At 43.5% G+C, this 26,035-nt stretch overlaps 1 protein-coding gene across 1 annotated transcript in view; it reads right to left on the reverse strand.

Annotated features, from left to right (window-relative positions):
- VWDE (von Willebrand factor D and EGF domains) overlaps nucleotides 1-26,035 on the reverse strand; it is a 332,452-nt gene that overhangs the window by 223,215 nt on the left and 83,202 nt on the right. Inside the window, exons 3-6 of the mRNA XM_070753903.1 lie at nucleotides 24,193-24,421; nucleotides 20,837-20,893; nucleotides 19,182-19,414; nucleotides 4,310-4,399 (exon numbers count right to left, since the gene is read on the reverse strand). Of these exons, the coding sequence (XP_070610004.1) occupies nucleotides 4,310-4,399; nucleotides 19,182-19,414; nucleotides 20,837-20,893; nucleotides 24,193-24,421 (609 nt within the window). The remainder of the gene's footprint in view (nucleotides 1-4,309; nucleotides 4,400-19,181; nucleotides 19,415-20,836; nucleotides 20,894-24,192; nucleotides 24,422-26,035) is intronic.

Consider the following 26,035-nt stretch of genomic DNA (forward strand, 5'->3'; position numbering starts at 1 on the left):
CTGAGTCCCGGAGCGAATTCGCTCCGGGACTCAGCTCCAAAGCGCCGACAGCCAGCGCCAGCGAACGGCTTCTCCGCGCTGGCTGTCGCCGCTTTCGAGCTGAGTCCCGGAGCGAATTCGCTCTGGGACTCAGCTCAAAAGCGCCGACAGCCAGCGCCAGCGAACGGCTTCTCCGCGCTGGCTGTCGCCGCTTTTGAGCTGAGTCCCGGAGCGAATTCGCTTCAGGACTCAGCTCGAAAGCGGCGAGAATGAACGGCGTGGGCGGGCGAAGGGCGGGCGGCAGCGAGGAGTTTGCGTGGGCGGTGGGGAAACTCCTTGCTGATGCCCGCTGCTCGCCCTCCCGCCAGCAAGAGGGGGAAGACCCAGGGAAGCCGCCCAGCAGCTGATTTGCCGGGCGCCATCTACGTATGCGTGCCCATAGAAAAAAAGGGCACACATGCGCAGATGGTGTTTTGACTTCCGGGTTGAAAAATCGCAAATTACCCTGTTCGCAATGGTCGGGGACGCAATAACCGGGGTATTACTGTAACTAAACAAACAAACAAATAAATAAATAAATATATGTTTGCTGTTCTTTTTCTTTCTTTTTGCCTTCACCCTTTTGCTTGCTCTTACTGCTACATTGGCAAGTTAACAAGATTTTGGATCAGTTCCCTCACAAGATGAGGTGAAATTGTTATTTTGGTGGCTCCCTGAGATTTCTGCTAAGCTCTAAACCATTCAGTCAAATTAGCCACTGTAACTGCTTATTAAATAGACATTGACTTAATTTCCAAATGCTACCTTTTGCTTTTGAACATCTTTAGTAATTACAAAATAATTTTCAGGTATAGTTGGGTAATTGTTTCTTTTTTCTGTTGCAGAAAGGGGAAAAAAACCGTTTGAAAAATTCTATTAACTAACAGCATGGAACCGATTGGTTTAGTGCACTGTAGTGCTAGTATTGAAGGGAAAAAAAGTTAATTAAAATGTGCTGGAGTGTATATTACAATAATTAGCTGGTCATGTTGCTTGTCTATTATTCTACTTTGAATGTTTGAAATGAATGGAATAGCAATTTACATGAATACGATGATCTGACCATTCATCAAGCCACCTGACTAAAATTATCTATTGACTGAAGTGTCAAGTTTTTCCTCTTTTTCGTTTTTCCCTAGCATGTTTCTCTTTTACTGGGGATGTTAAGACAGTGTTAAGAATCTGGTTCTTTGGATTCCAACTCAGATCTCTGATCATCAGTGATCTTGGCTATAATTGATGAGTGATCAAGTCTAGCAGTATGTGGAAATGCCAAAGTTTTCCCAATTTTGTGACTAAGGACTGCACCATGATCTTTTAGATTCCCTGCCAGTCTGTGTTTGTTTTAAGACTGTTTTGTGATTTTCTGGTTTGTTCATTATTTACAAAAGCCAACTATAACTGATGTATTCTGAATCATCAAGATTATGTTGACAACAGCATAACTGACTTCTACCATTCTACATTTGCTACCCTGTTCTAATCTTAATGTGGAAATAAATAAATAGATATGGTTTAGGTTTGGTTTAGGTTTATTGGATTTATATGCCGCCCCTCTCCGCAAACTCGGGGCGGCTCACAACAATAATAAAAAACAGTACAGTACATAATACCAAATCCAATGCCCAGCCATCTAGTTACAATTTAAATTAATAATCTCATAAAAACAGTATATATAAAAAACAGGCACACAGTCAATCAATCAACAAAACAACATGGGCAAGGGGGAGGTGTTTTAGTTCCCCATGCCTGACGGCAAAGGTGGGTCTTAAGGAGTTTACGAAAGGCAGGGAGGGTGGGGGCAATCCTAATCTCAGGGGGGAGCTGGTTCCAGAGGGTCGGGGCCCCCACAGAGAAGGCTCTTCCCCTGGGTCCCGCCAGACGACATTGTTTAGTCGACGGGACCCGGAGAAGGCCAACTCTGTGGGACCTAACCGGTCGCTGGGATTCGTGCGGCAGGAGGCGGTCCCGAAGATATTCTGGTCCGGTGCCATGAAGGGCTTTATAGGTCATATAGATATAGTAGTTGTTGATACATAGCAAATAAATGTGGGCAACTATAACTCAAAATAATGATACCCACCTTTCTGTCTGACACAGATATAAACATTAATTTCAAAGATATTAAGCTAAAGCGATTTTAAAACAGTGCTATATTCCATGACTCTAATCATAAGAGTCATGAAATGGGGGAAAATTCAGGGGATTACATTTATTTACTTTCTTCCCCATTCAATAGATTAGAATAATTTTTTATTTGTTGACAATATTTACATGTAGGAGAAAAACGTTGGAAATGCAAAAGGAATGAGAAACTTAGTATATGACCAAGAATAACACATCCCAAATGTAGAACATAATTGTACTTCAAAACATCTTCAAGGCAGATCTGGTTGAAACTAGAGTGTAAACAAAAGATTTAACCCATCTATGATGTCTGAGCAGATTATTGCATTTTATCAGGAGAAGAAAATAATTTGATACATATAAATAATGCCACATCAACCAAAGCTGTGATTATACTATTAAATCAAAGGCATAATCACACAGATGATTATAAAGCACAGCAATTATTCTATAAAAATGTTGGATTTAAAATACATTAAAAGGTGGGAGACTATTTAAAATGTTTATCTGTTGTGGTTGGCTCTGGCCCAGCTCCTGTTCCAAGAAATGTGGAGGTGGATGTGGGGGAAACATCCACACACCATAGGCTTGCTTTGCTCCCAATAGAATTTCCCGATGAAGGTTCCTCTGACGAAGGAAGTGTGAGTAGCAGGGAAGGGGGGAGTTTTACAGACAGCCCAGGAGGAGATCAATCATCCTTATCATCCCTGGATTCTGCACAAGAACTTATGACAGATCAACGCATGCATAGAGTGATGCATAGGAGAGACCACCCTGGGAGGTAAGCTAGGTGTCAAGGTTCCAATCATCCAGCCTAAATCAGAGTCCAAGTCAAAGTACTCCTCAAAGTTCCAATTTATTGCTGGAGCCATCCTGGTACTTATACTGGGAAACCTAAATCTGAGTTTTCCCCGCAGTTGAGAGAACAACTGAAGGATTATTACAGGAGATAAGTGAGGCCACCTGTGGTTGGGTGGGGCTGCCGTAATTAGTGCTACAGATAAAAAGAACAGTGTGCTTGCTGGTTTAGCCTTGTGGAAGTTTATCTGATTCACAGTTTGTCAAGATTGTGGTTTTACTGTTTCCCTGTTCAAGACTGTTTATGGCCTTTCTGGACTTTGGAATTTGGTCTCAATTTCCCAGTTATTGGATGAGAAATTGGATTGCATTTAACCTGTGCCTTGTGTGTGCCAGAAAATCCCTTTGACATTCAAAAAGGGAGTTTTTTCTGCTTTTCTGTTGCTAAAGTGTCTTTCTGGACTAGGTACCCTGTAATTACGGGCAGTTGGGACACGCCGGCAGAACATTATCCAATTAAAATTACTATTTTCACTCGTTTCCTATTTTGGAATGTTTTATCATTGTGATGTTGAAATATTGTTTATCAGATTTTTAAAACCTCATGAAAATTACCCCTCCCAAGTTCCCATAAACACCAATCCTTCTATGTGTGGCAAGCCATTAATTTATCACCAACTTTGGAAACGTCTTGACACTAGGCTGAATAATTGATCTACAGTCAACCAACCAGTTTTCATGTCTAAAATGGAGCTAGAATTCACCATCTCCTGCCTTTTAGGCTAGCCTTATTCCAAACTGGCTCTCCTGACATTTCACAAAGGAGGTTACAAAAGAGGGGCTTACAAATTGCACATTAGCCAGGTGATGTACAATAGCTTCCTTGATATAAAAGAGAATTTGACCTCCATTTTTATAAAATAATGGTCCCTTTCAAAAAAGATTTGAATGTTAATCCTATGCCAGCTCTCATAAATATGGTCATATTAAAGACACAGTTTATATTACACAATGTGAATCCACCCTTATAGCCAAATATTACCATAACTATATTCATTTATTTGAACAGAATTATACAAACAGCACCATACTACTCAGGTGAATGAACATAGGGGGGTTTTCGAATACATTTTTCTCTACCTAAAATGCTGCAGCTGTTACTGTTTTTAAAGGACTGATAGAATGATTGATAGAATGGCAGGCAATTTATTCAAACATTTTCTGCTTCAGCACCTAGAAGCACCCTTCTTATAATCACTAAAGCCAATTTTATGGTGTGTTGTCTTGCGAAACAAGATGGCTAATATAGAAATCTCCATCAAGGCTATGCTAGAGAAGTTTATGAAATTAGATGTTGTGTGGTTACCTTGATTCCAGCATAGAATCCATCGCTTTCCTCAGGGAGAGAGTGGTGATCAGGTGAGTCCCACCTAAAAGCTGTGACAGTGCAAAAGACCTGCAATAAATAAGCCAAAGTATTTCAAAACTGTTTTGCACCTTTTTTAAATGAAAGGTTATGAAAAATGATGGAAAATGTGATTGTTAGATTATGCTTTATAAAAACTTATTTTGCTGCTCTTTGTCCTCAGCAATTGTAGACCTCCTTAACAAAAAAAGTAGCCAGCACCCTTCCCTGTCAAATTGAGAATGCTGCACAGGTGTAGGCCTCCAAGTACTAAAAACTAACAATAAAATTTGTTCAAATAAATATCAATAGGTGGCTTTTAAAGTTGCTAAAAGCTGTTGCCAAGCCAGATCAAAATGCACAGAATATTCAAAAACTATTTGACCTTCAGAACTAGGACATCTGCCAATATGCGTAAAATTGGGCAAAACAGTTGTGCAGCATTTTTTAAGCTGCAGCCCTGCTTTATCATTGTAAGCATATGGTAACAATTTTTTTTTTACAATATCGGCTATATTTCCATACCCACACACCCCTGATGCTTCGATGGATTGCTTTTCAGAAAAATAGAACTGGAGAGCACAAAGCTACAGGGTTCAGATATAAGGAATTGATTATGTAGTAGTGGAATCAATAAAGACAGATGGATTGACATTTTCAGGGCCATCTATTCCCATATAATTGCCCTATGCTCTTAGGTCATCAATGGAGCACATTTAGCAGGTATTGCAACAGATATGTTGTATCTCTGAACACATATCACCATTGGAGCTAAGATTGTTATGGTTTATAAGTGGTTTTTTTTAGTTTTAGGCTGCTAATTTTATGATTGCTGGATTGATCATATTATCTTTTGATGCTTCCAAATTGTCTAGAATTGCCAAAGCTGAACAGAACTATGTATGTTATTATTTTTCTTTTAAACTGACCTCTTGTGCTACATTTGAATCAATAAATGCATGGTTTGATTAGTCATCAAGGACTTATTGGACTTGATTTCATACTTTGGATGTAGCACCTTTGAATAACATTGTTTTTGACTAGATGGCAAAACAACTGAAAAAAAACCTATAACTCAAAGTACAAAGATTACAGTATTTTTGAGGTAAGCATCTATATGGGATGGTCTTTTGGTCTGGGGAGGAAGAAGCCAATCATAATATATTTTAAACATGATTGTGACTGGAAAACAGGTAAAACAGAATCAAAATGTGTATTGGCTATTTAGGAGTTGAATCATTATTAGAATCTGATGTTCCTGGAACTTTCTCCTTAGAAGCCAAATCTGACTCCTTGCTTATTCATCATTCAATGATGCAGTTATTAAATGACATCTGATTTTATAACCTTTTTTTGTGGCCATTAAGCAAATCACTTTGGTTGTTAAAGGGACATAACACAACATAAACAATGCCTCAACACAAAGTCTCTTGGAGGCATCCAAGTTTGAGGCACTGGCACCAGCTCGACTTGATACTGACCAGGCATTCTAATTTCCCCAGTATTACAATCACATGTAGCTGTCAGGGCATTGACTGTGATACAGACCACTCCTTGGTGGGCAGCAAAATAAAACTGCAAACAGAGATTGTATCACCCGAAGAAGGATGGAAGAGCACAAATCGACATCAGCATGAGCCAACAATATGCAGTGGCAGCTTAAAAAGCCAACACAATCTTAAGCTGCACAAACAGAGGAATACACTCCAAGACAAGGGAGATGCTAATGCCACTCTATAATGACCTAGTTAGATCACACCTAGAGTACTGCATTCAGTTTTAGTCACCACACTACAAAAGAGACATTGTGCAGAAGAGAGCAACCAGAATGATAAAGTGACTAGAAACTAAAACATGCAAGGAAAGGTTGAAGGAATTGGGCAAAGAGAGGTCCTGAGGGACATGATAGCAGTCTACAAATACTTGTGAGAGTGCCACAGGGAGGAGGGGAACACATTATTTTCCAAAGCACCACAAAGCCGGACAAGGAGAGATTCAACCTAAAAATAAGGAGGGACATGTTGTGAGAATGGATGATGGGTGGATTCCAAAAGCTCTCCTGCATGGTGAATTAGTGAAGGGAATGTGCCCCAGAGGGAGACAGAGCTGTGATATAAGGGTATCTATCTATAAAATGCAGGATGGCCTTCTCTATTTTGAGGAGACACTTGTTCAGCAGGCTAAAGCAAAGAGGCAGTCCTGGAACCAGCAAAATCCAGGGGCCAGGCAGGAGACAGAATGGATTTGCGTTCAGTGTGGAAGGGATTGCCACTGTCAGATTGGCCTTTTTAGCCACACTAGATGCTGTTTTAGGAACTCTTTCCAGAGCATGATACCATAGTCTTTCAAGACTGAAGGTGGGATGGGAGTGGTCATGATTGCCATATATGATCTCCCCTGCCAGGTTTTCCCTTGACATTGTTTGTTGGAAGCTGATTTTGGGGGAGGAGAATATCACAACTAGTGATCACATGATGCTGCAACCATTGAAAATCTGCCCATTGCCAAATGCTTAAATTATGATTATATAACTATACCGATGCTATGACGGTCCTAAATGAAACAATTGATTATAAGTCACTTTTTTCAGTACTGTTGTAACTTTGAACTGCCTGTTACACAGTTCTTTAGCATCTCTTATTTGTTGCTGTAGAAATTATTAAATTGTTTTTTTTATAAATATTAAGCCAAAGGCTTGGCTGTCTGGCAAATTCTAGGAATTGAAATTTATACCTATAAAAGCTGCACAGATGGTGAAATACTGCATTGCATTGTATTTCTCTGTAAAGTTTCTTCTTTTGTAAATTTACATTTCCTTCTGCTTCTGCTCCTTTTCCTCCTCCTCCTCACAATAGTCAGACATACATTTCAGTCACTGGTCTATAGTCTTGAGAATGTGCCACACAATTATTGGGATATGTTTTCTCACAAGCTTCTTGCCTTTAGCTAAATATTGATTTTTAGTGTTTAACTAAACAATCACAAGTTTTCCCCCTCCTTTTATCATTTCCAGAGAAAGATGGGGGGGATGGAAAAGATATCCTCTCAGCTATGTAAAGACAACTTTGAGTGTGGGAATGAATATTTTATCCCTAAAGCTTCTCAATAAAATAAAATCTTTCTTATCCCTAAATTTTAAAAGTATTAAAAGGGATTGACTTATTTAAGCTAAATATATCCTTGAGAACCAGAACCATAGCACACCTACTGAGATGAGAAGCAGAAAGATGCTTATAGACATCAGGATGAATTTTTTTGTGATGGAGTTTGAGAAATTGGCAGTGTGTGCAGATTTCATTGTTCCACATGTGCCTTGTTGTACAGTCATGATAGGAAAAAAAAAGAATTGAATTCTTATTAGGGTGGTGGTGGTTGGTGGGTTGTTGTTGTTTTTTTGGCAGCAATCCCTTGCACATAAATTTTGACAAGTTCACATGATTTGTTAGAATAATAATTGGAAGAGGCAGCTTAAGCCATTGAGCCCAACTGTCAGGACAGGAATCTAAACTAAATATCCATAACACAGAGATATTCAGTCTTGGCATTCTGCAAGGAGGAGGGTACTATGCTTGTTAATGAAGGTTTTCCCCACTGAACACTGAAGTTGAGATCTGTCTCCAAAGTTTCCATGCCCACCATTCTGACATGGGATTTTAATTCTGATATTGTGATATAGACTGCCTGGAGTCCTCTCTCTTTTCTCTCCAAAGGCAAATATTTCTACTTCCTTCAGACTCTCCTTATAGAACTTGGTTTCTATCCCTTTAATTATAGTTGTTCTTTATAGATATACATGGGAACTGGCAGAGGAACATATAATGGGAAAATGAGCATAGAAAATTGCAGAAGAGACGGAGTAACGACACGGACACCAGAGCTGGATTTAAACTTGGGTCATTTTTATTAAAATAAATTTGCATAATTTATTAATTAAATTAGCATGAATTAGCATAAATTTGCATAAATTAATATATTCCACTATGACCCGGAAACAGTGGACCTGCAGGGTCAAACAAACACTTCCGGGGCGGAAATGACGTAAAAGGTCAACATTCCTGGGCAACTAAGGGCGTAGCTCGATGCTGGTCCAGGTGAGGGACCTCTCCCTCACCTGAGACCCTGCCATGCACTCGCATGAGGGGGGTCCCGCCGGCTCACCCCTACCCTGGGACTTCAATAGCGGGACCCAAAGACAGGTTCCCCCCAAGTGCGCAGGTAGCACCCACCATGAGCTTGGAGAGAACCTGTCAATCATCCCCAAAGATGCCCAAGGGAGAACGCGCAGTTGCTGAACCACCACCCAGATTTCCGCCCCTAACCTGCCTACCCAAATGACCAAAGGTAAGCCAATTAACCTATTGAATGCAAGCACCCCCTAAACCGCCCATCCATCTCCCCAGTGTGGAATGGGCGAAAAAACAGCCATGCCAAATGGGCGAGGCTGCAAAAAATTCCCATTCGGCCCCCGAGGGCGACCCACCAATAGCACACTGCAAATTAGGGAAGGGCGGGTGGGTGTCTGCTCCAATGACTGGGTCCGGGCGAACAGGCTTGGCCCAGGGCCTGCAGCCCTTAAATAGGGCCAGCAAGCCCCGCCCGGTCCCCACGTCATTCCAGGCCACGTGGGCCTGGCTTTCCCGGCCGAAATCTCGTCTCGCGAGATTTCGGCCGAAACAAAGATGGCGGCCGCCATGGAAGAGTCCGGTGTCTGCCCGGCCCTTCCGCAAAAGCGCCGTGGCCGGTAAGTCGAGCCGGCGATATTGCAGAAGAGACGGAGTAACGACACGGACACCAGAGCTGGATTTAAACTTGGGTCATTTTTATTAAAATAAATTTGCATAATTTATTAATTAAATTAGCATGAATTAGCATAAATTTGCATAAATTAATATATTCCACTATGACCCGGAAACAGTGGACCTGCAGGGTCAAACAAACACTTCCGGGGCGGAAATGACGTAAAAGGTCAACATTCCTGGGCAACTAAGGGCGTAGCTCGATGCTGGTCCAGGTGAGGGACCTCTCCCTCACCTGAGACCCTGCCATGCACTCGCATGAGGGGGGTCCCGCCGGCTCACCCCTACCCTGGGACTTCAATAGCGGGACCCAAAGACAGGTTCCCCCCAAGTGCGCAGGTAGCACCCACCATGAGCTTGGAGAGAACCTGTCAATCATCCCCAAAGATGCCCAAGGGAGAACGCGCAGTTGCTGAACCACCACCCAGATTTCCGCCCCTAACCTGCCACGGAGCGGGGGTCAGATCTCTATCTTGGCCCCCCGACTCCCCCCTCTACTGCGCCAGCTCACGCAGAGACACTGCAGGTCCTGTGAGAAAGTGGTGTTCCTCAGTTCTGACAGAGGAAGACCAGCAGCCAGGTAAAGCCACAGCTGATCTATGGTGATGCGGGGATGGGCCACAACCACCCCACCTAACTTTCTGACTACCGTACCCCAGGCCTTAACTCCCCGTCTAACCCGGTGAAGGGCCCTAAGGGAAATGGCGTCCCACCAAGCGATCCCCGAGAGGATCTCGACCACACCACTTGCGTGGAGGGCCGCACAGTGCGAAGCCACCGCAGGCTTCGCGAACCTGGCAGATCGAAAACGACCCCCAGATCCCACAGGTCCTTGCCACCACAGTGCAAGACCCATCACCTGGGCGCCGCAATGGGATGCAGCCCTCCCAGTACCATCTGGGCGCAGCAATGGGATGCCGCCCTCCCAGCACCAACTGGGCGCAGCAATGGGATGCCGCCCTCCCAGCACACATCCAGGCGCAGCAATGGGATGCCGCCCCCGGCACTAACTGGGCGCAGCACTGGGATGCCGCCCTCCCAGCACCAACTGGGCGCAGCAATGGAATGCCGCCCTCCCAGCACACATCCAGGCGCAGCAACGGGATGCCGACCCCCGGCACTGACTGGGCGCAGCAATGGGATGCCGCCCTCCCAGTCCCAGCTGGGCGCAGCAATGGGATGCCGCCCTCCCAGCACCAACTGGGCGCAGCAATGGGATGCCGCCCTCCCAGCACACTCTGAGCGCAACGATGGGATGCCGCCCCTGGCCACCGACTGGGCGCAGCAATGGGATGCCGCCCTCCCAGCCCCACTGGGCGCAGCAATGGAATGCCGACCCCCGACACCACCTGGGCGCAGCAATGGGATGCCGCCCTCCCAGGACCAACTGGGCGCAGCAACGTGATGTCACCCTCCCAGCACCTCCTGGGCGCAGCAATGGGATGCCGCCCTCCCAGGACCACCTGGGCGCAGCAATGGAATGCCGCCCTCCCAGCAATAGCGGTAGAAACGCCCTTCCCACCGCACACCCCGTCTCCCCAGCCAGACAGCCAGGACCCAGCCGCCACGACGGCAGGGTCCCCACCCCCGATGGTAACTTGTTGCTGAGTGGTCTCGGAGCGCTCTGACCCCAAGCAACACCATCGGTCGCGTCCTGGCGGGGTTGAATAGAAGGGGACCAAAGGAGGAACCTGGCCTAAGATCTTACCCGGACCCTCAACAGGCCGTTCGTACCCTAAAACAGGCCGTTGACCGCCGGCGAGCGACTTCCCGAATCCTCCGTATCGAGAGGCCGTTACCGCACTAGTGGCAGCGCCACTCGAGAACGAGCGTTCCCGAATGGCGGGATCCATACTTGGCCTGGCCAAACCCTACATACTAGCACCCACCTTACTGAAGTAATGAGATGGAAGGCACCAAATTGACCCGGCGGCCCGCAATGCGGCCCCGGCCCAACTTTCCCGCACTGTCACACTGCGGAAGATGCCATAAAACCAATAACCCCGCCCCCGCCTTAAACAAGGCGAAGCCGGCCAACCTGGACCTAATAGTCCTAACTGAAAGGCCACGCTGCCTAAGCTGGACACAAATATGGCCAGGTACACAACTGGGGCAGGCCAGCTAGGGCTAACCCGTATACTGCCTGCAACGCCCAAACTCTTCCCTGCCTGCTGCTAAGCCCCCCAGAGTGCCAGACACTCCCGAGAGTGCCGTAGCCAGCAAGCCTCCACTCTCCACTGCCCAGGAGCCCACCTAGGCTCCGAAAGTGGGCCGGAAAAACCTCTGGCGACACACGGGCCCACGGGGCCATGGTCCGAAACGGGACAACTGACCACGGGACAAGGCTTCAGCAACCCCGTTATCTAACCCGGGGACATGCCTAGACAAAAACAATGTGCTCAGGGACAAGGACCTGTGCACCAAATGGCGGAAAAGCCTCATGACCCTGTCATTCTTAGAGGACAGGGCGTGCACCACGTGGACAACCACTAAGCTGTCACACCAAAATGCACAGTCTTGCCCTAAACTGCTCCCCCCAAAGCCCTAGGGCCACTATCAAGGGGGAGAGCTCCCAAAAAGGTCAAATCCTCAACCAATGAAGAGGCCCTCCATGCTGGAGGCCACGCAGACCAGCCCCCACTGGTCACCTAACACACCCTGCACCTAACACAGGTCCCTGCAGCATCAGAACACACTGCAATTCAGCTTCAAAAGAAGCTCTTGCCTCCAAAACAACAACCCCGGAAAACTTTCTAAGAACTCCCGCTACACGCAGAGGTCAGCCCTGACCCTTGCACCTAAGCGGGTACGATGACGGGGCAAACGGAGCCCCTTCATCACAGCATATAACCTCCTAGAAAAAACCCTGCCCGGCACCACGACCCGGCGGGCAAAATTAAGTATCCCAACCAGTTCCTGGAGCTGCCAAAGGTTGACCTTCCGGCAGCCCAGAACCGTACCAAGGGTATCCCCAATTTTAGCCAACTTGTCCAGGGGCAATCTAGAAGATTGCACCTTTGAGTCCAATTCAATACCGAGGAAGGTAATCCCGGTGGCGGGGCCCTCGGTCCCCGCAGGGGCTAAAGGCACCCCCAACAGGGCCAAAGGGCTTCAAAGACCCGCAGCAGAGCAAAGCAGTGCTCTGCCCGCGCCGTCCCCGCCACCAAGAAACCCTCGAGGTAGTGAACGCCGAGCCCAGACCGCTGCGCCTCTTGAGCGCCCACTCCAATAAGGTGCTTGAGCTCGCCCAAAAGAGAGCAAGAGACGGAGCCACCCGTGGGTAACCCCGCCGCATAAAAACACCCATGAAATGGAAGCCCCAAAAAGCCCGAAGCCGTCTGGGTGCATGGGGAAGAGCCGGGATGCTGACCTAATGTCGCATTTATCCATAAGGGCTCCAACCCCACACTGCCTTACCATGGCCACGACCGCATCAAAGGATGCGAGCCGGACTAAATAAAGTTCGTCAGGAAGGAAATCCCTCACTGACTCCCTTTTAAGAAAAGACAAGTGGTGAATCAACCTAAATTCATCACCCACCTTTCAGGGGACCCCCCAAATGGGGAGACCCCAAGATTTGGGAAGGGCGGCTCCGGGAAGGGCCCAAGGCCCCTCCCCATGGCCACCACTTATGCTATTCCGGACCGAACAATGCCGCCCAGGCTTGCTCGAACCCATGTAAGGGATCCGGAATCCCTTGGAGAAACCTAGCAAGAGAGCGGCCGCTCTCGAGCGAGGGTGGTCGTCCCTCAACCAACCCCAGTGTTGTTGTTGTTGTTTTGTAAATAATTGGGCAGGGCCCAGCTTTCCCCCCAGTAGGTGGGGTTTGTACCCTGGACCCCCCCCCCACTCCCAACCGTCCCCTTTCAGGGGCAGGGGCAACCTGTAAGCGTCATGGGAGCCCCGCTACCCAGACGCATGGCCGCACATACAAAAGGGGAGAAACAAGCCCCTCTGCAGCAAACCCCTGACATGCAGGGAACGGGTCCCACCGTGGTGGCCCCCATGTCCAAGCTCCCTGGCCCCGATGGGTAAACCGTCAAAAGGGGGAAGGCCATACGGCCTGGGTTGGCGGGGTCAAACCCCCCCGCCCCCGACACACCAGGCCCTGGCAAAAGCAGCCCCAGGGGCCTGTGGTCCCGCACTAGGAGCCAGGAGGGGGGGGCAAACCTGGGTACAGGTGTCCCCCCCCGAAACAAAAAACCCCAAAAACTGGGGCCGAGAGGCAACAATACTTAAATATTAAGTTAGACTATAACTGTACCGAAGTTTGACCATGACTTCACTGAAATAGCGAAGGCTTGGAACAAACTTCCAGCAGGCCCGGAAGATGAATCCACAGTAACAGAATTCAAACATGCCTGGGATAAACATATATCCATCCCAAGATAAAATACAGAACAGAACAAGGGCAGACCAGAGGGGCCAATGGGTCTACCCTTGCCGTCATATGTTCATGGTGCCATATAAAATATATAATTGTAACCATCATCAGTCCCATTATTATTATTATAATCTATGTGTACCCGTGGTTCTTATTTTACACAGAGGGAAATGGGGCCGCCCGGGCCCCCAAGAGGGCAGCGAAAGGCCTCTGCCCAAACAGGCAGCGCAGCAGCAGGAAGCTGCCGCCACGGGCCCCACTGTCCTCCCTTTTTAGGCATTTTATGTTTATTTATTTTATTGTTTCATGGGGGGGCCACGCAACGGGAGGGGCCGCCCACGCGAGCCCTCCGCCCGAGCCCCCCACGTCCCCAGGGGGCTACCATAACGATCCCCCCCCAGAAATAGGGGGGGGGCAACAGCCAAATGGCACCAGGCCTGGCCTTCCCGCCAAAACCGAAGCCCCCCAAACCATTCCCCCGAGCCTCCGATGAGGCTCTCAAAATGGCGACCGCAACACGCGGCCGCCTTACAGCGGGGTGGGGGTGGGAGGCCTCACGCGCCGAAAGCTCGATGCTGCCCCGGAGCTCCTCTGGAAGATGGGCAGACCGCCAGCCCCGGATGGGCCGAAGCCTGCTGACCCGACGAGCAGGCCACCTCCAGCCTCCAACGAGGCCTCAAAAGCGACGGCCGCCTACACGCGGCCGCCGAAAGGCTCCAGGAGCAGACAGCCAAGTGTCTGCTCCTTAGACTGGGCCACGAGGCCCCCAAGGCGACGGCCGCCTCCACGCGGCCGCCGCGAGGCTCCAGGAGCAGACAGCCAAGTGCCTGCTCCTTAGACTGGGTCCGCCACGAGGCCTCCAAGGCGACGGCCGCCTCCACGCGGCCGCCGCAAAGCTCCAGGAGCAGACAGCCAAGTGTCTGCTCCAATGACTGGGTCCGGGCGAACAGGCTTGGCCCAGGGCCTGCAGCCCTTAAATAGGGCCAGCAAGCCCCGCCCGGTCCCCACGTCATTCCAGGCCACGTGGGCCTGGCTTTCCCGGCCGAAATCTCGTCTCGCGAGATTTCGGCCGAAACAAAGATGGCGGCCGCCATGGAAGAGTCCGGTGTCTGCCCGGCCCTTCCGCAAAAGCGCCGTGGCCGGTAAGTCGAGCCGGCGATATTATAGGAGAAAGTGAATAGGATTCTGGTTCTTGTCTATTTTGTGTTTGTTACATACAGAGTTCTATATGGGAGTGGCTGACCCATCTGCAAATTATATCTTTGCCCTCTTTGGTTGAAATGTAGAGCCATAAAGGTGCAGAGTTATGAATGCTTGGGGCTGATTTTTCCTGTCCTTTGAATATTATTTATTGAGCCAATCATTGTGTGTGTGTGTGGGTGAGTGAGTGAGTGAGTGAGTGAGTGAGTGAGTGAGTGTGTGTGTGTGTTGTGGTGGAGAGAATAACATTATACTCCATGTTATGTAAGTTCTGTTATTGAAAAGAATAAATAAAGCTTATCAGAGGAGGAAGAAGTATTTTTAGCATAACAAGGTTTAGCCTGAGCTATCTGTAGCAATTACAGCAACTCAAAATAATTAGAATTGGAAATTCTACTTGATTCAGAGAAGGTAGTATCAAGATTTGTTTTCATTCAAGCAATCCGCATCCTTTTTTGTGGCATTTCACTGTGAAAAATTCATTTAAAAAAAATCAGAACTATTTCTGAAAGCAATATTTACTAAGTAACATCAAGAAGTATTGTACTGCAGTTAACAGTTAGAATTAAAAGTATGGGAAAGAGAAATCTCTCTCTCTTTTCTTTTATAGTGGAAGCATCTCAAGTAATTATCTTTCTTTCTAATCTACCTACAGAGATAAATCACTATGGAATTTTGTACAAGGAGTTGTTATTTTTCAGTATTGGGGGAAGAGTTGCCACCATAATTGAAAATACTGTAGCTCTTCAACAAGATGGCCAATGCCAATAACAAACTAAAAGGCAATTTTACATTTTAAGCCTTTTTTAAAGTGCATGCCATTTTTTGGCATGAACTTCCAAACTGCTGTGCAGAGCAAAAAATGACCATTTTTTTCCTGGCACATCCGGCTTTTTTAGCATTACCCACTGCGCACATACTACCGGCTGCAATTTACAGATGGCTGTCCCTCCAGGTATAGAATGACCTCTGTCAATATCATCTAAATAGATCTTGGGATTGCTACAATTTTAAATCAGATGGAATGGGCTATCTTGAGCATTTACCCAAGGGAAAATAGCATATTACAGATTTATTTATTAAAGGTGCAGTAGTTTTGCTAGCATTTGGCTCTCAGCTGAGTTCAAATAGCATAACTGTACAAAATTGTGACTTTTCTAAACATTATGGGGAAATGGTATTGGCTATTTACAGATATGCTAATAAAAGTTCAAATTCCATGGACTAGTTAAGCTCAATGACTCTGCTTAAGGGATGAACATCTTGATGGATACTTGATACTATTAATGAAAATTAATAATGGGATGAACATCTTGATGGATACAATATTATTAATGAAAATGTAAATAAATGCAAAGTAATGTCAATCATATGGGAACAGAATGTTAATTTTTAAGCTCCCAGTCTTTTTTTGGGGGGGGGGACGACAGTTTTGAGAAACAAATAGCCCAGGAAAGTACAGAGGTACTTGGAAATTATATTGAATAAATACAAAATTGGCTATTACAATTAGTAACTCCAGATGTCTTCATTTGCAGCACCCACCATAGAAATGCTGATTTTTATGAATCTTAATCTTAGCTGGCCACTAAAGAAGGTCAAGTAAGATGTCACAAAACCCTTTCAATTCTGATATTACATCAAACATATTTTAGTATAATTGGTAAAAATTAAATGGCAGCAAAAAAAACCCCATGCTTCACTTGTGTACACATTTATATCTTGCTTTAGTTTACAGCATTAAATCACTTTGCATGCAATATTTTGTAAGACTTACAAAAATGATAAAATACCAGTTTTATTTCAAAATCATAGAAGGGAATGATAGAAGAAAGAAGGTCTTGCCTATCAGGATATAAGTAAGATTCCAATTTATTTATGAACTGCCCTTATAAGAAAACTGTCAGCTTCCTGAGGATTGGAGAATGGCCAGTGTTGTGCCTATCCACAAGAAGGGCAGTAGAGAAGAAGCTGGTAACTACAGGCCAGTTAGCTTGACATCAGTGGTAGTTAAAATGATGGAGATTCTACTCAAAAAGAGGATAAATCAGCACCTAAAAAACAATAACTTATTGGACCCGAATCAGCATGGCTTTACTGAAGGCAAATCATGTCAGACTAATCTCATTGATTTCTTTGACTATGTCACAAAGGTGTTGGATGAAGGTGGTGCCATGGATATTACCTACCTGGACTTCAGCAAAGCCTTTGATACGGTTCCACATAAAGAGCTGATAGATAAATTAGTGAAGATTGGACTTAATCCCTGGATAGTTCAATGGATTTGCAGCTGGCTGAAGCGTAGACATCAGAGAGTTATTGTTAACGGCGAGTATTCTGAGCAGAGTCAGGTTACAAGCGGTGTGCCACAAGGGTCTGTTCTGGGTCCTATTCTTTTTAATATGTTTGTGAGTGACATAGGGGAAGGTTTGGTAGGGAAGGTTTGCCTATTTGCCGATGACTCTAAAGTGTGCAATAGGGTTGATATTCCTGGAGGCGTCTGTAATATGGTAAATGATTTAGCTTTACTAGATAAATGGTCAAAGCAATGGAAACTGCAGTTTAATGTTTCCAAATGTAAAATAATGCACTTGGGGAAAAGGAATCCTCAATCTGAGTATTGTATTGGCAGTTCTGTGTTAGCAAATACTTCAAAAGAAAAGGATTTAGGGGTAGTGATTTCTGACAGTCTCAAAATGGGTGAACAGTGCAGTCAGGCGGTAGGGAAAGCAAGTAGGATGCTTGGCTGCATAGCTAGAGGTATAACAAGCAGGAAGAGGGAGATTATGATCCCGCTATATAGAATGCTGGTGAGACCACATTTGGAATACTGTGTTCAGTTCTGGAGACCTCACCTACAAAAAGATATTGACAAAATTGAACGGGTCCAAAGACGGGCTACAAGAATGGTGGAAGGTCTTAAGCATAAAATGTATCAGGAAAGACTTAATGAACTCAATCTGTATAGTCTGGAGGACAGAAGGAAAAGGGGGGACATGATCGAAACATTTAAATATATTAAAGGGTTAAATAAGGTCCAGGAGAGAAGTGTTTTTAAAAGGAAAGTGAACACAAGAACAAGGGGACACAATCTGAAGTTAGTTGGGGGAAAGATCAAAAGCAACATGAGAAAATATTATTTTACTGAAAGAGTAGTAGATCCTTGGAACAAACTTCCAGCAGACGTTGTAGATAAATCCACAGTAACTGAATTTAAACATGCCTGGGATAAACATATATCCATCCTAAGATAAAATACAGAAAATAGTATAAGGGCAGACTAGATGGACCAGGAGGTCTTTTTCTGCCGTCAGACTTCTATGTTTCTATGTTTCTATTTGGATTTTAGTTTGCTAAGTCTTTTTATTTCATTAGACAGAGTAAATGACAAAATATGTGGCATGTCTCCTCAAGTGTGAATAAGGGACAATTAAAAACTAAGACAGAGCTTCCAAATCTTTTCCTCAAATGATCAATTTAGAAAGAATTATAGGCCAGCAATGGAATAGGAGGACAATTTTAGTTTTTCAAGCAGAAAGCAGGACCAACATTATCTGAGGCTTTGAACACATCATCCTCTCTTTTAGGATTTTTTTTTGTCTCTTATCTGTCATGATCTGAGCCCTCAGAACTATTTGTGCTATATATTATAGTCCACTTTGGGCATCTGTTGTTATTTGTAGGAACATGGATTCATAACTTTTTAGTTCTTTCTATTAATGGCAGATTGTTGATAATGTTATATAATTAACAGCATGTTATGTCATTGACTCATTTAGGTGAGTTAATGCAAACAAAATTTTTGAGATCCACTTCTGGAATCCAATTGGTTCTTTGAAATTACAGTCAGCCAGAAATGGAAAGAAATCCAGTGTTTTTATTAAGTTTTATTTTCACTTAAATACAAAGAATTGTGCTGTGGGATTTGGCTCAGATTAACCTGGTTATTACAATGCTCTAAAAAGGTAGTGGAGCAGTGGTTAGAGTGCAGCATTGCAGGCTGCAGGCTACTTCTGCTGACTGCCGTCTGCTTGCAATTTGGCAGATCGAATCTCACCAGGCTCAAAGTTGACTCATCCTTCAGAGGTGGGTAAACTGAGGATCTAGATTGTTGGCTGCAAAGGCTGACTTTATAAACAGTTTAGAGAGGGCTGTAAAGCACTGTGAAGCAGTATATAAGTCTACGTGCTATTGCTGTATAATCTATTATTACCTGTTTACCTGTTTTAAAAGATGTAATGCTGTGCAGTACAACAACAAAAAAGGGTAAATGAATTAGATTGATTTTAGTTCTAAACTTAATAAAATGTACTCAATCCTTTTTGAACATCATGTTTTACTTTTAGGCCAAATTCAGGCTCAAGCTATGAAAGTTAATAAGAACTTTAAAAAAAAAGCTTCACACAATGATTGTCTTTCTTGACCTTGTCTTCTGAGTTCAAGAAAGCTTTACCGTATCTCCCAATCGGAAATTAATCCCATCTATCTCCACGTAGGAGAATGTCTGCACAGTTGTGTCATGATGAAGCTGCTCTTTCACATTGGATGTAGAAAGTCGTGACCAGATCACCGTATAGCCCATAGCCCAATTTGAAGTTGGACTGCTGAAAGTGCATTTTAGGTAGACCTGGGACAACAAAAGCTCAGGAGTAACAACTGGGTTTAAAGTTGGAATCCGGAATTTCCCTAGGTGGGAAGAAAAGCAAACTGTCAAATAATGCACAGGAGTTAGAAAATAAGTAATTCAACACAGTTAAAATTATAAATGAGTCAGTACTATAGAACTGAGGAAGATATATAAAGTCCTATATTTTCTGAACAAAATTTTTATTATTATTATTATTATTATTATTATTATTATTATTATTATTAATTAGATTTGTATGCCACCCTTCTCCGATGACTCAGGGTGGCTCACAAAATACTATGCTATACTATGAAAAGTGAAGAAACTTTCTGGATGAGAAGCAAAAACAAATCTTAAAGAAAAAACAGAAAGTCCAGTTACTTTTAAAAGAAAAGCACCTTTGAGACAACCATGACCTGGAGGAATCAGAACTTCTGTAGACATTTATATTACACATTTTTTGCAGGCAGGGGAAGACTGAATAGTTGCAAGTTGTGATTAAACTGAGTAGTTCCAAGTAACAAGGTAGCAAGAAAAGATTATCAAAGCATTTACAATGATTGCAAACAAAAGATAGCTTTGCTTAGCAGTCCTTCAATTATCCGCAAGGGAGCACTAAAAAAAAAATCCCTACTCAATTTGAATCACAGTCATGTCCTCAAGGGCAGGAGGTCAGATTATCTATAGGGGTTTCTGAAATCGAAAAACTTCAGGCATTTCTAGTCATGGGATCCCATCATCAACCTTTTGAATTATTTTAGCCCAAGGATGAAGACTGTAATTAAGTGGTAGCCCAAAGCTAGATGAACACCTTTCTATTACCTGTGGATTATTTTCCTGCTATGAGGATATTGAAGTTTTAGAATTATTCATGAATTCTTTACATTTAAAAACAGCAGAGAACAGGGATGTACTTAACAGGTCTCTTGGTCCTGATTAGTCTTCCATACATCAAAGATTCAGAAACCATAATATTGTTGATAATAACCAAATATGGAGGGATGACATTCTTTGCTTTATTTTTAAAGTATTTATTTATATAGCATTTCTTTAGAAAACAACTCTGGGTGACATATCAACAAATTTTAAAATGGTCATTAAAGCATCCATATCAAACTAAACAAAAAATATTGGCAGCCAAGGGCAAAAATGAATATATTGCAATGCCTCTTAGAATTAGACTCTACACTCTGGTTTAATTCCCAAATGTGCAAGCCAATCTTTAGTACCTTACACATAGCCCTGGCAATAGGTAAACATTGTTTGCCAAGATTGCATATCTTTTACAAATAAGCATAATAAACCAGTATTTGTTTATTTAACACTTAGTTGCATTTTTACCCTACACATGAGCTTTGGGTGGTCCCCTAATTTCTAAAACTTTCTTTGGAAATATGCACAAAAGATCACCAAGCACATTAATTTGTTCTACAGATAAAATATAATTCATATACTGTGTGTAGTTCCTATTATTAAATTACCTTGAATGATGTCTTCTGATTCAGTTCTTTTGGGATCGAAAGAGTTGAGCTGTGATTCTTCAACAACCAAGGAAATAAATCAATTAATTTGAAATTGTGCAGTTGATACTTCACTGGATATCTTTTGACTTATTGATCTAAGAGCTTTCATAGTTTTCATGGATTCTCAGGTAAGAAATACCTTAGTTTTGATATACCAGTTTTGAAATGCAGAGCTGAATGGGACAATAACCATGGCCAACTTTCAGCAGCCAACTTGCCACTGTCAACTCACTGCAGGACAATTCAACAATTCAATTTAATAATTTAAAATAATTAAAGACATTCATTGTGTTCACATTTTAATTTACGTTATTGACATTTCATTTTGTTTCTCCTTTTGCATCCTTTTTTTAATGATTCTATTGCACCATTTCTTTGTTATTAAGTAACTTTTGTCTCCCAGTGAGTTGGCTGTGACAAATTGTCCTGCAGTGACTTAGATACAGGAAAACCTTTCTGTCACTCATGGTTAGTGTTTGGCTGAATCTTAATGTCAATAGAAACTAGCCAAATTATCCTGATCAAAAGTGGTGGTTTTGGCTTGATAACAGGAACAGGTTGGCACAAAGGGTGTGAATGGCTATTACAGATAATCATCCTCACTTGTGATCTGTTTGCACGTAATCAGTGTGTGTGTATAAAAGGCCAATGACTTTCTGGCCTCCCTACAGACTCTTATGTCCTCCATCCAGTGCTGCACTGACATGTTTGGATTCTGAATCATAGGAAAAACAAAACAATTGTCAAAGGATCTGTGGGAAAATGAAGTTGAACTGTATAAAACAGGAAAGGGGAATAAAAGGATATCCAAGGAATTGAGAATGCCAATCAGCAGTGTTCAAATTCTAATCAAGAAGTGGAAAATGAGGGGTTCTGTTGAAACCAACCACGCTCAGATAGATCAACTAAACTTTCAGCTACAACTGTCAGGAGAATTGTTTGGGCTGTAAAGACAAATGCACAAATAGCTTCAGGTGACATACAGGTGGTGTGGCTGTTGCAAGATGTAAATAGGGAGGCACTTGAAGAAAGATGGACTGCATGGTCATGTTTTTAGAAGAAAGCCATTACTACACAAATGCCACAAAGTATCCCACTTACAATATGCTAAACAGCACAGAGAAAAGCCTCAAACCTTCTGGCACAAAGTCATTGAGCTTTTTGGTCACAACCATAAACACTAAATTTGAAGAGGAGTTAACAAGGCCTATGATGAAAAGAACACCAGTCCTACTGCAAAACACAGAGATGGATCGCTGATGTTTTGGGGATGTGTGAGCTACACAGGCACAGGACATTTGATCAGAACTGATAGCACAATGAATGCAGTATAGTAGCAAAAGATACCGAAAGACAATTTGCATTCATCAGCCCGGAAGCTGCTCATGGGATGTACCTGGACATTGCAATATGACAATGATCCTAAACACAAGGCCAAGTTGACCTGTCATTGGCTACAGCAGAATAAAGTGAAGATTCTGGAGTTGCCATCTCAGTCTCCTGACCTCAGTATCATTGAGACACTGTGGGAAGATCTCAAACAAGCAGCTCATGCAAGACAGCCGAAGAATTTACAGGACCTGGAGGCTTTTTGTGATGAAGAATGGGCAGCTTTATCATCTGAGAGGATAAAGAGCCTCATCCACACATACCATAAAAGACTTCAAGCTCTCAATGATGTTAAAGGGGGCATATACTGTATTAAGAACTGGGATATGTCATTACAATTGAAAACAAGTAAACACAGTTGATTGATAGTAAATGGCTTCAGCTAGACACTAACCATGAGTGAAAAGAAGGTTTTCGAATTATCATTCATATTCTCTGAAACATGGCCAGGAAATCATACATTCTGCCAGCATTTATTTTGTTTGCAAGCCCAATTCAAACTTCTGGTTTTTTACCAGAAAAGTCTAAATTACACCTTGTAATATTAAGAAAGTTTATATCAATATAAATACAGGAAAATATTTTGTGCAGCAACCTCTCAATTATCTGATAATTTGAATAGAGAGATTAAGCCTACCAAATGTTCGTTTAATGCAGATAATAAAAACATTTTTCAAACTATTTTGTCTTTTAATTATTTCATTAAGCTCTACTCTCCTTAAAGTGTTCTTGGGGTATTTTATGTGACTCTTTGATTAAAACCTGTTTTCATATTTGTTATAATACACTTTGAGACTACAGATAAGATTTAAAACTCAGCTTCTAATACCTGAAGTTTAATAGTATTGAGATCAGTAAGCTTATTAATGTTAATATTGTGCCATCCGTGTGCTTTGCAAAATGCGAAAACAATCTTCCTTGCCTTCTTATAATATAAAATCTGATGCAGAAAAGTCAGAAGAAGAAACGTAAGAGATAATCATGCCACAAAGTTGAACTGAATTACGGAAGGCATGGAAGTCAGGAGATTATGCCAAAATCATGACAGAAAAGGGCATTTTTGAGAAGTGGCATCACTCAAGTGTTTTGAGAGGCAGTTTCAAGCACAAAGGGCAATCAAGGAGAAAAATGTTATTTGAATAGACAAGAAACTAAATGCATTCATAATATTATATTATAGCTGTCTACAACAAGAAGGTAGTAGGGATTTACCAATAGAGTATTTTTGATGATGACTGGGTATGGAATAAAAGGCTATCTACCACAACTGGGTTTTCTTTGTATTGATTCCTTGAGATTTAACGTGTCTTGCAAAATTCAGATACTTATGACTCTTCTAAGAAAGACTCATTTTATGTTATTCTGTAGAACTGATGGATTTCAAATGGTATAACACTGTGTAATTGTTATCTGCAATTCCTTTTCTTTCTTTCTTAAATACAAAATTGAATATCTTTTCTGTGCAGGGGTAGAAATTTCTAATCAAAGTAATTTTAAAAAATGCCAGCCCAAAGTTATTGTACTTTGTTTTCCCTTAGAATAGCTTTCAAACAAACATATTCATTTCCAACAACTATTTCAGTGTTAGACCCCATTTAGTAACAAACACAACACAAAATGTTCAAATACATTATTTTTCACTCTTTAAGCCGAACATGGAAACAAACAAACAAAAATTGTGTGCAAAGTGGATATGCAGTACATTTTCCTTGGTGATACACTTCAGGTTAAAATCTGCCAAAGTTATAACAACTATTCTATAAAAACATTCTGGGCAGCTGCTGATTTATTTCCTGCATGGTATGCATCTTACAAAAAGCAATGTTTGAGTTGCTAAGTCACCAAGGTATGGCAATAACAATGTGTAGCAAAAGGAATACATAGAATACAGTATAAGCCATAAATGCGGAGTTCATGAAACTCACCTTCTGCACAATAACCCATGCACCCTTGAGTTGGTTGCAGGAGATAAACAAGGAAGTCCCCACAGTTTCTAACTGAAATAGGTATTTGGAAGAGGCAACAGTCTTTGGTGCTTCCAGAAAAGTATTGCCAGGTTCCACAGGCAGTCAGTGCCTTTTTCTCTCCAGGACGTGGCAGAGAATCTGATTGAAGGGCTAGCCAGATTGGGGCTTGGGTTCCACATTTGTTCATCTGTGGGAGGAAAATAGATAGTATTTAAAATTCAGGAGTAGAGCACTTAAAGCAGGGGTGTCAAACTCAAGGCCTGTTGGCTAAATTTGGACCACAGGGAGTTAGATCTGGCTCACAGGGCCATCCTGGAAACAGCAAAGGACCAGTCCACAGTGCCTCTGCCAGTGAAAAAGGGCTCCCAATCTCTATTTTCAGATGGGATGGCCTCTTGCAAACCTCACTGGCTTGAGATTGGGAGACCATTTTTGTGGCAGAGCATTCAAACTACCACAGATTAGATTAGATTAGATTTATTGGATTTATATGCCACCCCTTTCCGCAAACTCGGTGTCCCTGATGTCAAGGTGGCCACATCCATCCATGCCCACCCTAGCCTCTCAAAGTCAAACACAACCCTGATGCGGCCCTCAATGAAATTGAGTGTGACACCCCTGACATAAACGTCTTCCAATGAATTGTGGAAGTAGGCAAGACAGAAGGGGTTGACCCCCAAATGACAATCTCTTGTCAGGTCTGACCAGTGATTCAGCTTTTGCCAGTCAGGTTCAAGCAAAAATTGGATCTATCTCCAGCAACATCAGAAATGCCCGACTGGCGGCTTAAACCACCAGCCGAAATTGCCTACGGAGCCAGGGGGACACTGACGCTACTCTTTTTGAGCTCTGAACTTCCGGGTTCCAAAGGAACCCGGACGTTCAGCTTCTAGCAGCACGCCAGGAAAGCGCGCTGCCTGCTGGCCTGGGGGAGGTCCGAGATCACCCTATTTAAGGGCGATCCGAAGAGGACCTCCCCCTCTTTGCTGCTTGCTGCATGAAGCGAACACCCGCCCGCCCTCCGCTATTAACAGTGTGTCCTATGGAGGTCGCCTCGGGGCTGAATAGGAATTTTTTGCGGCCTCCCCTTTAGAGGCGGCCGTTTTTCGCCTATTCCACACTGACGGTGCGGACTGGATCGGTTAGGGGGTGCGGCACACTTAGATATCATTATAGGCCTCCCTTTGGTCACTGGGGTTTGGCAGGTTAGGGGCGGAAATGGGTAATTAGAAGCGACTGCACATGCTCCTTTGGGCATCCTTTAAAGGGTGATGGACCACCTCTCTCCAGGAACTAGAGGTTGGAACAACATCAGGGATTGGAGAGAGGATGTCCATGGGAATCACCGGATGCAATTTCCCATGGGGATTGGAGGGTGAACTCCTCCCACATGACGAAGGGGCGTGGTTTGGTTCAGCAAGGAGTTTTTGCCCAATGTTGCCAAGGAATTTTCTGGTAGGAATTTCCGCCCCGTTAGTTTTGGCCTCTGCAGGTCCTTAGTTCATGTTTGAATTTAAATATTTAAATTTACACATTCAAATTTATTTAAATTTATGTTAATTTAATAAATGACCCTTATTTAATTCACAATATGTCTCAGCGTCTTTACTCCGCTTCCGGGGGGCAATAGAATTCTGTTTAAGAGCCCAGTTAAGTCAGTTAACAATGAAGAAACTCTCTGTTTCTCAAAGCAAATCATTTTCTGTCTTCAGTAACCTCTATACATGTTCTGAAACAACAGCAGAAACATGAAGAAACTTTTAATGTGGAAATACATTTAAACCACAAAAAAGCACACTTA

Source organism: Erythrolamprus reginae, chromosome 1 (genome assembly GCF_031021105.1).
Source record: "Erythrolamprus reginae isolate rEryReg1 chromosome 1, rEryReg1.hap1, whole genome shotgun sequence".
Lineage (NCBI taxonomy): Eukaryota > Metazoa > Chordata > Lepidosauria > Squamata > Dipsadidae > Erythrolamprus > Erythrolamprus reginae.